The 13,216-nt window shown below is 35.0% G+C and overlaps 1 protein-coding gene across 1 annotated transcript; it reads right to left on the bottom strand.

The window, feature by feature from the left end:
* Positions 1-8,561: 8,561 nt before the first annotated feature.
* LOC128922702 (uncharacterized) lies at positions 8,562-9,489 on the bottom strand. The gene is made up of 3 exons (XM_054234158.1): positions 9,000-9,489; positions 8,766-8,925; positions 8,562-8,706 (listed from the first exon to the last, which is right to left on the bottom strand). Exons 1-3 carry the CDS (start codon positions 9,066-9,068, stop codon positions 8,591-8,593), a joined length of 345 nt encoding a protein of 114 aa, XP_054090133.1. The 5' UTR covers positions 9,069-9,489; the 3' UTR covers positions 8,562-8,590.
* Positions 9,490-13,216: the final 3,727 nt, after the last annotated feature.

Below are 13,216 nucleotides of genomic sequence, written 5' to 3'. Positions count from 1 at the left end.
TATCTACATATAAACAAAAGCGCTTACGTACATATGTAGATGCATATGTATAGACTTCTTGTAAAATTCGAATTGTCTCGTTATCACTTATCAGTGAAGGACATATGCACGCATTGCTACATATGCATATACATAAATATGTTTGTATGTCATCCACGAAGAAGTAATGCATACACAAACTTACATTCGCATATGCGTACGCGTAAGTTTGTCAACCATCACAAAAAATCAAAAGCATGTTCTACAAAAACAACAAGGGCCTCAAACGCATAAGCAGCATCACAAGTGAATATGGCAGCCAATCAACGGTTCCAAATTTTGTAGTAAATACAACAAAAACATTTTCATTCATGAACGCAAGCGCACATTCATTCATAAAAGCAACGCCATACACACCTCCCTGCGCATGCCATGTCTACAAACGGCTTTTCGCGACGATGACAAAAATCATAAATTGAAGATTTTTCTAATGTTCCCTCCAGAAGGAAAATTTGCAACATCGCAAAAACCTAGGTACAAAAATGGCAACATAGCCCTTGAGTCGATTTTAAATATTTTTCAGCACAAATTCTGATCAAAGTCTCGCAAAAAATTATGTAGATATGTTTGCATGCTTATAAAGGGTGATTTTTTAAGAGCTTGATAACTTTTTAAAAAAAAAAACGCATAAAATTTGCAAAATCTCATCGGTTCTTTATTTGAAACGTTAGATTGGTTCATGACATTTACTTTTTGAAGATAATTTCATTTAAATGTTGACCGCGGCTGCGTCTTAGGTGGTCCATTCGGAAAGTCCAATTTTGGGCAACTTTTTCGAGCATTTCGGCCGGAATAGCCCGAATTTCTTCGGAAATGTTGTCTTCCAAAGCTGGAATAGTTGCTGGCTTATTTCTGTAGACTTTAGACTTGACGTAGCCCCACAAAAAATAGTCTAAAGGCGTTAAATCGCATGATCTTGGTGGCCAACTTACGGGTCCATTTCTTGAGATGAATTGTTCTCCGAAGTTTTCCCTCAAAATGGCCATAGAATCGCGAGCTGTGTGGCATGTAGCGCCATCTTGTTGAAACCACATGTCAACCAAGTTCAGTTCTTCCATTTTTGGCAACAAAAAGTTTGTTAGCATCGAACGATAGCGATCGCCATTCACCGTAACGTTGCGTCCAACAGCATCTTTGAAAAAATACGGTCCAATGATTCCACCAGCGTACAAACCACACCAAACAGTGCATTTTTCGGGATGCATGGGCAGTTCTTGAACGGCTTCTGGTTGCTCTTCACCCCAAATGCGGCAATTTTGCTTATTTACGTAGCCATTCAACCAGAAATGAGCCTCATCGCTGAACAAAATTTGTCGCGAAACACATTTCGAACCGAACACTGATTTTGGTAATAAAATTCAATGATTTGCAAGCGTTGCTCGTTAGTAAGTCTATTCATGATGAAATGTCAAAGCATACTGAGCATCTTTCTCTTTGACACCATGTCTGAAATCCCACGTGATCTGTCAAATACTAATGCATGAAAATCCTAACCTCAAAAAAATCACCCGTTACATATTCATACATATTTACGACAAGTCGATTTTCTACCAACAAAGCAATGTTGCGTCGCTTTGGTGTCGCGCAGGCGGCAATCAATCTTTCGACACATCGAACTTTACAGAGGCGTTTCAAGTGATCCCTCCGTAATTATAACTGCGTTAAATATGTATTGGATAGTATTGACCTACTTAGAAAATATAAATAATTAAATGTATTTAAATATTCTACTAATATATGATGCCAAATTTTAATGTACCACAAATTAATAATTGTAAGAATCAAGACATAAAACAATCAACAATAATATTAGTTAGGGATTTGGACCTCGGTGCCTGCGAACGCGCGCCACTGATTACAAGTCTTTGACTTGAGAACAAAAAATCACAATTTACGGCCATTCGTTGCCCGTGGCAACGAAGATTTTACAACAAACCATGAGGCACATATTTACGCACATATGCATGTAAACAAATTTACAAACATTATGCGTATGGTTCTTTCGATTTTGTTTACATGCACACATAATTACAAATTATGCGCCAACTTTTATTCTTTTGGTATATTATCGAAACTTTTAATAACCAAAGAAAATAAATATTCATATGTATTTTAACATATGTATATAAAATAATTATTATGTATGGTATTCAACTGTGGGGTACGACCTGTGCAACCAACATTGATATAATTCAGAGATTCCTATCTAAAATGCTTAGAACAATAACGGATTCACCATGGTACATGCGTAATGAAAATATCCATAAGGATCTTGATATTCCTATGGTAAAGAAGGAAATAGAGGACAGCAGAAAGAAATATATTTCTAAACTTCGTGAACATCCAAACCCATTGGCAAACGCCTTGGTACTTTCCAATGAAACTCGTTTAAAAAGAAGAGATCTACCTGCCTAATAAAGAGCAACGTTCTGCCAAAAAGCGTTTGAATTCTTGAGCTTACTTAGTTGTAAATAGATTTAAGATTTTAATACTTATTGTTAGGCTTTAAACAAAGCAGATTCAATAAATAAAGAAATATTGAAAAAAAAATTATATACTTCAAAGCATTTTATAGAATAAATCATAAAGTTTTGCATATATGTATACGTATATATTTTGATATTAAATGTAAATGAAATTATATACCGAGTCGTTTGCGCACAATATATAAGCGAATCTGTAAGTGTACAGTTATTAACATTCAAATTAACACAATTTTTCTCATTTAACATTGAAACCGCTCAATTCTACTATTTTCGAGTGCGCTGATGTTAAACCTGTGGTGAAACACGCTCATCTTGGCGAGTCCCCTGCGAAAAGAGGACCACTTTGACAATCGGCACACCATGAACCTTCTCTATATTATACGTTCTCTGATTAATAGCCTTTGCTGACAATTCACTCATTTTAATTATATTTTCAATAATATTTCAAATTAAGACACCACGAAACAAATAATTTTACTAGTTCCAAAAACAATATCGCACTTTAGCACTGACCACAAACTGCAGAAGACACAAAACCAATGAACCAGATGTCAACAACTTCTTTTCCTATTCTGTTGTTTTCATCTAATTTCATTTTGCAGTCGCTGCGACTTCAACGTCGGTGATCGCGTTCATTGTTTATCTTCTGCATAACGGGACAACAATCTTAATTTTAACGTCTGGAAGTGACTAAAGCGTGACGTATTTGGCGTTGGCGATAAAAGACACTTCCAAACGTTGGCAGGGTTCATTCATTCATAAGTATATCTGTATATACGCGTAACCAGAGAATTCCCCCATTTGCGCAATAGCAAACGCACCGATCAGAATATGTCAATGACTGACAAAAAACAAACCAACGCATATACAAACATACATATGTGCATGCGTAGCTCACGACAAAAAACTCTGAACAACAAGAACCAGAAACAACAATATGCCAACTCTTTCTCCCCTGCAGACGTCGCTGTCGACAAACTGCTTCCTCGTGACGATGGCAAAAACTGTATCATATTTCGATGTTGATGCTGAAGTCAAAGCGAAAAGTGGCAACAGTGCAATCAGCTTGAGAAAAATCACAAAAGAATCTATTTTCATATTTGCCATCAATTGTGCCAGAAATAATAAAATATGCGAAAAATAAAACTTCGGCCAGGATTTGAACCCGAGCACCGTCTAAAATGAGAGTGCGCACCATGATAGCTGTTGAAAATTAATCAGCTTAATTGATATTTCATAATCTATAGGGCAAGATGCTAGTTCTAATAGAATATGAATATGATTCTCGGCCACTGCCAGTTTTCTCTTCTGAAGGAACTATCAGAAATTGTTTGAATTTGTGATTTTTAGCATCCCTCAGACAAATCGCTTTTAGGCAAGGCTTGCGCGGAGATGTGCGCGACGCTTGCGCTTATGAATGAAGTCCACTTGCTTTTTTGTTGATACGCATGCGTTTATGAATGGAAATGTTATTGTAATTTTTTGTTGTAGGCGAGTTGTTTTTTCTGAAGATGTGTCAAAGTGACAAGTGTGAGGAATGTAAATTTGTATGTTCACATTTATAAGTATGTATGTACATATATATTTCTGCACTCTTCTTCCTCTTCTTGACTGGCGTAGGCACCGCTTACGGTTATAGCCGAGTCCAAAACAGCGCGCCACGTATCCCTCCTTCTGGCAGTTTGGCGCCAATTGGTTATACCAAGCGAAGCCAGGTCCCTCTCCACCTGGTCCTTCCATCGGAGTGGAGGTCTCCCTCTTCCTCGGCTTCCACCAGCGGGTACTGCATCGAATACTTTCGGAGCTGGAGCACTTTCTTCCATTCGAACAACATGACCTAGCCAGCGTAGCCGCTGTGTTTTTATTCGCTGGACTATGTCTATGTCGTCGAATAACACATACAGCTCATCGTTCCATCGTCTGCGGTATTCGCCGTTGCCAATGTTTAAGGGACTATAGATCTTCCGCAAAACCTTTCTCTCGAAAACTCCTAGTGCCTTCTCATCAGATGTTGACATCGTCCACGCTTCTGCACTCGTATGGTAGTAAAAATATTTGAACATACGCATTGTTATGAAATTTGCCGACGGCAAATCAATGATTTCTCGAGACCATAATGATATTCTAGTTTATTTAAATAATTAAAGAATAAGACAGAATTTTTAATTAGATATAAATAAAAAGTAACTTAAAAAAATTAAAAAGTAATATAAAATAAAAATGAAATAAAAAATAGATAGAAAATTAAATTAAATAAAAATATTTATGAATAATATATAAATATAATAAAACATGACTATCAGAATTGCCTGCCATCAATCGGCGAATTCTCGCACAATCTATTCAGTGAACTATCATACATACATCCAAACGCACGTATTTTCCTACTTTGCATATCCATCAAATTCCCTATGTTCGACGCTCATCATAAAAATATTTTTTTATTAATTAATTAATTTGAGTCAAAATGTATTTTTATACTCTCGCAACAAAAGTTGCTACGAGAGTATTATAGTTTTGTTCACATAACGGTTGTTTGTAACACCTAAAACTAAAAGAGTTAGATATAGAGTCATATATACCAAAGTGATCAAGATGACGAGTAGATTTGAAATCCGGATGTCTGTCCGTCCGTCTGTCCGTCTGTGCAAAATGTAACTTGAGTAAAAATTAAGATATCTTGACGAAACTTGGCACAAATATTCCTTGGCACCATAAGAAGATCAAATTCGAAAATGGGCAGAATCGGACCATTGCCACGCCCACAAAATGGCGAAACCCAAAAACACATAAAGTGTCATAACTAAGCCATAAATAAAGCTATGGAAATAAAATTTGGAATAAAGGAATGCACTAGGAGGGGTATATTTGGATGTATTTTTTTTGGGGAAATGGGCGTGGCCCCGCCCACAAATCGGTTATTTGTACTTAACTCGCAAACTAATAAAGCTATATAAACCAAACTTTCTGCAGTCGGGTCTCTTACATACCCCACCACACACCATGAAAATAGTTGAAATCGGATAATAACCACGCCCACCTCCCATACAAAGGTTAGGTTGAAAATTAATAAACGTGGGTTAACTAACTAACGAAAAACGTCAGAAACACTAAATTTTGCAGAAGAAATAGCAGAAGGGAGCTGTACTCAGATTTTTGTACAAAATGAAAAATGGGCGTGGTATCGCCCACTTATGGGTCAAAAACCGTATCTCAGGAACTACTCGACCGATTCGAATGAAATTCGGTATAAAATATTTTCTTGACACCCTGATAATACGGACATTTTAATCCATCTTATTCCTTCACTTTATAATGTAAACATAAGGAACCAATGAAGATAACGGAATAAAACTTTAAACAATTAGTGCATATCATCCCTGGCTTCACTTGTGAAAAAATTGTCGAAAACGGACCATAACTTTTCAAGGCCCCAGATATCGAACATGTTGAACTCAGCGCCCAAGGATAAATTTTAACCGACAATATGGGTAAATCTCTCAGATATCTCAATTTAATTCAGAGGAAATTGTTTTCTTCTAATAGTGTGTCTCTGTTCCAAAAATTATTAAAATCGGGTCATAACATTTCCATATACCTCATTGTAGGTTTTTCAAAAGTATCTTCTCCTAGCTCCAATATACCTAATTATAGGTTTTTCAAAAATACGGTGAACTTTATTCCGCATATATGTATTGGTTAAATTTATTCAGTAAATTGCGAGAGTATAAAATGTTCGGTTGCACCCGATCTTAGCCTTTCCTTACTTGTTAATTATTAATTATATTAATTTAAAATTTTCTATAAAATATCTTGAAATATAAAATAAATTGCAAACGTAAATCTTAATGAGCATGTACATGGAGAATTGACGTGAGAACACTCATTTCCCCTATGTGTCTAATGATCTCAGTTCTCGCATGCTGTGTGCTCCTTCTTATTATTATACATTCTTTGCTTCTACCATTACTGAATATCTCCATAACTCGAACTCTTGAATTGGCAATAATAGTAAAATTTTTTTCCATAAATCGAATTATTCGACTACTACTACATCGACACACACCACCTTTTTGTCGATTTCAAAGCTGCTTTCGACGGCACGAAAAGGAGCTGCCTTTATGCCGCGATGTCTGAATTTGGTATCCCCGCAAAACTAATACGGCTGTGTAAGTTGACGTTGAACAACACCAAAAGCTTTGTCATGATTGGGAATGACCTCTCCGAGCCGTTTGACTCACTATCGTGCGACTTCTTTAAATTGATGTTGGAAAAAATAACACGAGCTGCAGAGCTAAATAGAGAAGGTACAATCTTCTACAAGAGTGTACAGCTGCTGGCGTACGCCGGTGATATTGATATCATCGGAAGCAACAACCGCGCTGTTTGTTCTGCTTTTTCCCGCATGGATAAGGAGGCGAAGCGAATGGGTCTGGAGGTGAATGAGGACAAGACGAAATATCTCCTGTCATCAAGCAAACAGTCGGCGCACTCGCGTCTTGGCTCCCACGTCACTGTTGACAGTCATAACTTTGAAGTTTTAGATAATTTCGTATACCTGGGAACCAGTATCAACAACACCAACAATATCAGCCTCGAAATCCAACGGAGAATCACTCTTGCCAACAGGTGCTACTATGGACTAAGTAGACAATTGAAAAGTAAAGTCCTCTCTCGACGAACAAAAACCAAACTCTACAAGTCTCTCATCATTCCCGTCATACTTTACGGTGCAGAAGCGTGGACGATGTCAACATCCGATGAGACGGCACTAGGAGTTTTCGAGAGAAAGGTTTTACGGAAGATTTATGGTCCCTTAAACATTGGCAGCGGCGAATACCGCAGACGATGGAACGATGAGCTCTGTGAGTTTTACGACTACATTGACATAGTATAGCGAATAATAAAACAGCGGCTACGCTGGCTAGATCATGTTATCCGAATGGACGAAAACACTCCAGCTCTGAAAGTGTTCGATGCAGTACCCGCCGGAGGAAGCCGAGGAAGGGGAAGGCCTCCACTCCATTGGAGGGACCAGGTGGAGAAGGGATTATCTTCACTTGGTATTACCAATTGATGCCTAACTAACAAATATAATCTGTGATTTCTAATTGGATATTTTTCATGTTCTCTATTAATGTGGTGTAGTTTGTCGTGTCCCTTCATAAAATGGTGGAAAAATTGCGTAGAGGAGTATATATCGTTTGTGTTGTAAGTATATCACAATAAATGCGTTGGTTTTAAAGTTAACTTTGGTGCTGTGTGCTTAGCAACTCAACATTTTGCAACTCCAAATATTTTGTTCGGGTCAAATCCTACATGAAATATGAATATATGTTTTGACTTTTTTGTTTTTTTATTATATTTTATTTTATTTCCAATTAATTATTATTTATTTGATTATTGGTAATTTCGTCCTATATTATTTTTTTTGCAATTTTTTTTATTTAAAATATGATAATTATTTACATAAATTTCTTTATTTTAATTTTAATATTTTCTCTATTAATATTTATATTTTTTTTATTCCTATGATAAATAAGAAATTTAATAATAAATAAATAAATGAAAAATAATTAAAAAATAAAACTGTCCTTCATATTCAGCATATTTGAAGTGCAATTTTTCACTTTTCTTCCACCTCATTTTGCTTACACGTAGCAGCGAAAAATAAATATACAAACATATAAGCTCAGTCGGTATATGTTCATATGTATGAATCGTACGTACATACATATGTAGCATCATACACGTATATATTCCCTTATAAGTGACTTCAAGAAGTTACAATTCAACGTTTGCGATACATTTTTTTCATCGTGGAAGTCACTTCCTTATTGAGAAGTTGTTCCCCGCGGACGTTACTTTCAGAAGTTACGTATTAGTGCCTTGTGGAAGTTACGTATTAGTGACTTGTCGAAGTTACGTATTACTGACTTGTGGAAGTTAAAATTTTCGTTTTTAAATTTTTTATAATTATTTCAATTCAAAAATGTATTACAAAAAAAATAAATAATTAATTAATGTGAATATTAGAAATAAGATTTTTTTTATTTTTCAGTTCATTAATTGTTTGTTTGTTTTTTTTTTTGTACTCTGTCTCGGGCGTGAAGTATGTGCTGTTGACACACTTTATTTATATTCATATCGGTCGAGTTCGAATATTTGGAATGACAGGCATCTATAGGAAAATAGAATTAATTGATTTCTTTATAGTTATAGTTTTATGTGAAATATTACTTTTTATTAGTGCAAATGTTGTAAAGCGTTGGATACTGGGTTTGTCATTTGTTCCACGCCAAGTTAAATTAACGGCCATAGCATCCGATATAATGGATTTCAATGTCATTCTTAGGAATGAAGGGAAATCCTTTCCTCCAACTCTATATATGATATTTTTCTAAAATTAAATATGTTCCAAATATACAAATTTATACATAATTATAGGCATTTAGTATAAAAAAATCGACCTACCAGCTGAGATGTTATTTTGTCGTTCAACAGCAGCTTCGTGTCAAAATCAATAAAGTCCTTGACATACATGAAATTAATACAGAGAACGTTAAATATAGAGAAGGTCCAATTGCGGACCAGCGTGTGAATTGTCAAAATCTAACAAAACACGATGAGCGTGTTTCACGTCAGCCAGCTCGGAAGGAGAAATTTTAACAGTGTCGCGTTTACAGAGCTGAGCATTAAATGAAAAATATGCTCAGAGATTTACATTTCTATTAAATCGGAATGTTAGCCCGTTTGCTTATATATTGATACATTTATATGCAATCATATGTGCTAATATAATATTTATTTATGACAAAAATGTGCATGTACAATTTATTCAATTCAAATAAATTATGCGATTTCAGAGGCATATCTGTCGTCAAAATGTTTAAACGGACCTACATATGTATGTAATGTTTTAAAATAATATTCATACTTAATTTTTATATTTTTATATTAAATGCATTTCTCACAATACTAAAATTAACTACATATTTCATTAAGTGAGTCTTGTATATATCTACATATAAACAAAAGCGCTTACGTACATATGTAGATGCATATGTATAGACTTCTTGCAAAATTCGAATTGTCTCGTTATCACTTATCAGTGAAGGACATATGCACGCATTGCTACATATGCATATACATAAATATGTTTGTATGTCATCCACGAAGAAGTAATGCATACACAAACTTACATTCGCATATGCGTACGCGTAAGTTTGTCAACCATCACAAAAAATCAAAAGCATGTTCTACAAAAACAACAAGGGCCTCAAACGCATAAGTAGCATCACAAGTGAATATGGCAGCCAATCAACGGTTCCAAATTTTGTAGTAAATACAACAAAAACATTTTCATTCATGAACGCAAGCGCACATTCATTCATAAAAGCAACGCCATACACACCTCCCTGCGCATGCCATGTCTACAAACGGCTTTTCGCGACGATGACAAAAATCATAAATTGAAGATTTTTCTAATGTTCCCTCCAGAAGGAAAATTTGCAACATCGCAAAAACCTAGGTACAAAAATGGCAACATAGCCCTTGAGTCGATTTTAAATATTTTTCAGCACAAATTCTGATCAAAGTCTCGCAAAAAATTATGTAGATATGTTTGCATGCTTATACATATTCATACATATTTACGACAAGTCGATTTTCTACCAACAAAGCAATGTTGCGTCGCTTTGGTGTCGCGCAGGCGGCCATCAATCTTTCGACACATCGAACTTTACAGAGGCGTTTCAAGAGATCCCTCCGTAATTATAACTGCGTTAAATATGTATTGGATAGTATTGACCTACTTAGAAAATATAAATAATTAAATGTATTTAAATATTCTACTAATATATGATGCCAAATTTTAATGTACCACAAATGAATAATTGTAAGAATCAAGACATAAAACAATCAACAATAATATTAGTTAGGGATTTGGACCTCGGTGCCTGCGAACGCGCGCCACTGATTACAAGTCTTTGACTTGAGAACAAAAAATCACAATTTACGGCCATTCGTTGCCCGTGGCAACGAAGATTTTACAACAAACCATGAGGCACATATTTACGCACATATGCATGTAAACAAATTTACAAACATTATGCGTATGGTTCTTTCGATTTTGTTTACATGCACACATAATTACAAATTATGCGCGAACTTTTATTCTTTTGGTATATTATCGAAACTTTTAATAACCAAAGAAAATAAATATTCATATGTATTTTAACATATGTATATAAAATAATTATTATGTATGGTATTCAACTGTGGGGTACGACCTGTGCAACCAACACTGATATAATTCAGAGATACCTATCTAAAATGCTTAGAACAATAACGGGTTCACCATGGTACATGCGTAATGAAAATATCCATAAGGATCTTGATATTCCTATGGTAAAGAAGGAAATAGAGGACAGCAGAAAGAAATACATTTCTAAACTTCGTGAACATCCAAACCCATTGGCAAACGCCTTGGTACATTCCAATCAAACTCGTTTAAAAAGAAGAGATCTACCTGCCTACTAAAGAGCAACGTTCTGCCAAAAAGCTCAAACACATTCTTGAGCTTACTTAGTTGTAAATAGATTTAAGATTTTAATACTTATTGTTAGGCTTTAAACAAAGCAGATTCAATTAATAAAGAAATATTGAAAAAAAAAATTATATACTTCAAAGCATTTTATAGAATAAATCATAAAGTTTTGCATATATGTATACGTATATATTTTGATATTAAATGTAAATGAAATTATATACCGAGTCGTTTGCGCACAATATATAAGCGAATCTGTAAGTGTACAGTTATTAACATTCAAATTAACACAATTTTTCTCATTTAACACTGAAACCGCTCAATTCTACTATTTTCGAGTGCGCTGATGTTAAACCTGAAACACGCTAATAATTTTCTGTGGTGAAACACGCTCATCTTGGCGAGTACCCCTGCGAAAAGAGGACCACTTTGACAATCGGCACACCATGAACCTTCTCTATATTATACGTTCTCTGATTAATAGCCTTTGCTGACAATTCACTCATTTTAATTATATTTTCAATAATATTTCAAATTAAAACACCACGAAACAAATAATTTTACTAGTTCCAAAAACAATATCGCACTTTAGCACTGACCACAAACTGCAGAAGACACAAAACCAATGAACCAGATGTCAACAACTTCTTTTCCTATTCTGTTGTTTTCATCTAATTTCATTTTGCAGTCGCTTCGACTTCAACGTCGGTGATCGCGTTCATTGTTTATCTTCTGCATAACGGGACAACAATCTTAATTTTAACGTCTGGAAGTGACTAAAGCGTGACGTATTTGGCGTTGGCGATAAAAGACACTTCCAAATGTTGGCAGGGTTCATTCATTCATAAGTATATCTGTATATACGCATAACCAGAGAATTCCCCCATTTGCGCAATAGCAAACGCACCGATCAGAATATGTCAATGACTGACAAAAAACAAACCAACGCATATACAAACATACATATGTGCATGCCAACTCTTTCCCCCCTGCAGACGTCGCTGTCGACAAACTGCCTCCTCGTGACGATGGCAAAAACTGTATCATATTTCGATGTTGATGCTGAAGTCAAAGCGAAAAGTGGCAACAGTGCAATCAGCTTGAGAAAAATCACAAAAGAATCTATTTTCATATTTGCCATCAATTGTGCCAGAAATAATAAAATATGCGAAAAATAAAACTTCGGCCAGGATATGAACCCGAGCACCGTCTAAAATGAGAGTGCGCACCATGATAGCTGTTGAAAATTAATCAGCTTAATTGATATTTCATAATCTATAGGGCAAGATGCTAGTTCTAATAGAATATGAATATGATTCTCGGCCACTGCCAGTTTTCTCTTCTGAAGAAACTATCAGAAATTGTTTGAATTTGTGATTTTTAGCATCCCTCAGACAAATCGCTTTTAGGCAAGGCTTGCGCGGAGATGTGCGCGACGCTTGCGCTTATGAATGAAGTCCACTTGCCTTTTTGTTGATACGCATGCGTTTATGAATGGAAATGTTATTGTAATTTTTTGTTGTAGGCGAGTTGTTTTTTCTGAAGATGTGTCAAAGTGACAAGTGTGAGGAATGTAGATTTGTATGTTCACATTTATAAGTATGTATGTACATATATATGTAGGCAGGGAACATAGAAGCGGACAGAAATACTGATACTAACTATTACAACCCTGACAGACTGACCGAACTTGACGAGACGCCGATACGGACACTAACACGGACGACAAAAAAAGAACTGAAAAAGAAAACGAATTCAGTCTCAGTATAACCATAGCGTAAGATAGACCTCGTTAAAAAACTAAAGATTATTTTACAACCTACTGTAACTAAAAACTTAAATTAAAATTATTAAAACTAATTTAATCTACAATTAAAAGTGTAAAATGTAATATAATAAGAAAACATTAATAAAAAACTGAATTTTTCCTACAAAATTGGTGTCAAAAGTGGATGCGAATCTATTCCTCGCGAACAGTGTATCATAAAATAATCAGTTGTTGAAATTACAAATAAAATGTGAAACTCAAAAAACAAAAATATGAAATAAAAATTATAATAATAATAAATAAAATACATTAAAGACAATTTATTTTATTGAAAAACTTGTGATGATGCAGCTGTACATAGTTGTGTAAAAAAAC

Source organism: Zeugodacus cucurbitae, chromosome 6 (genome assembly GCF_028554725.1).
Source record: "Zeugodacus cucurbitae isolate PBARC_wt_2022May chromosome 6, idZeuCucr1.2, whole genome shotgun sequence".
Classification (NCBI taxonomy): Eukaryota; Metazoa; Arthropoda; class Insecta; order Diptera; family Tephritidae; genus Zeugodacus; species Zeugodacus cucurbitae.
The sequence above is the reverse complement of the archived record's forward strand: the minus strand, read 5'-3'. Positions and strand labels throughout refer to the sequence as shown.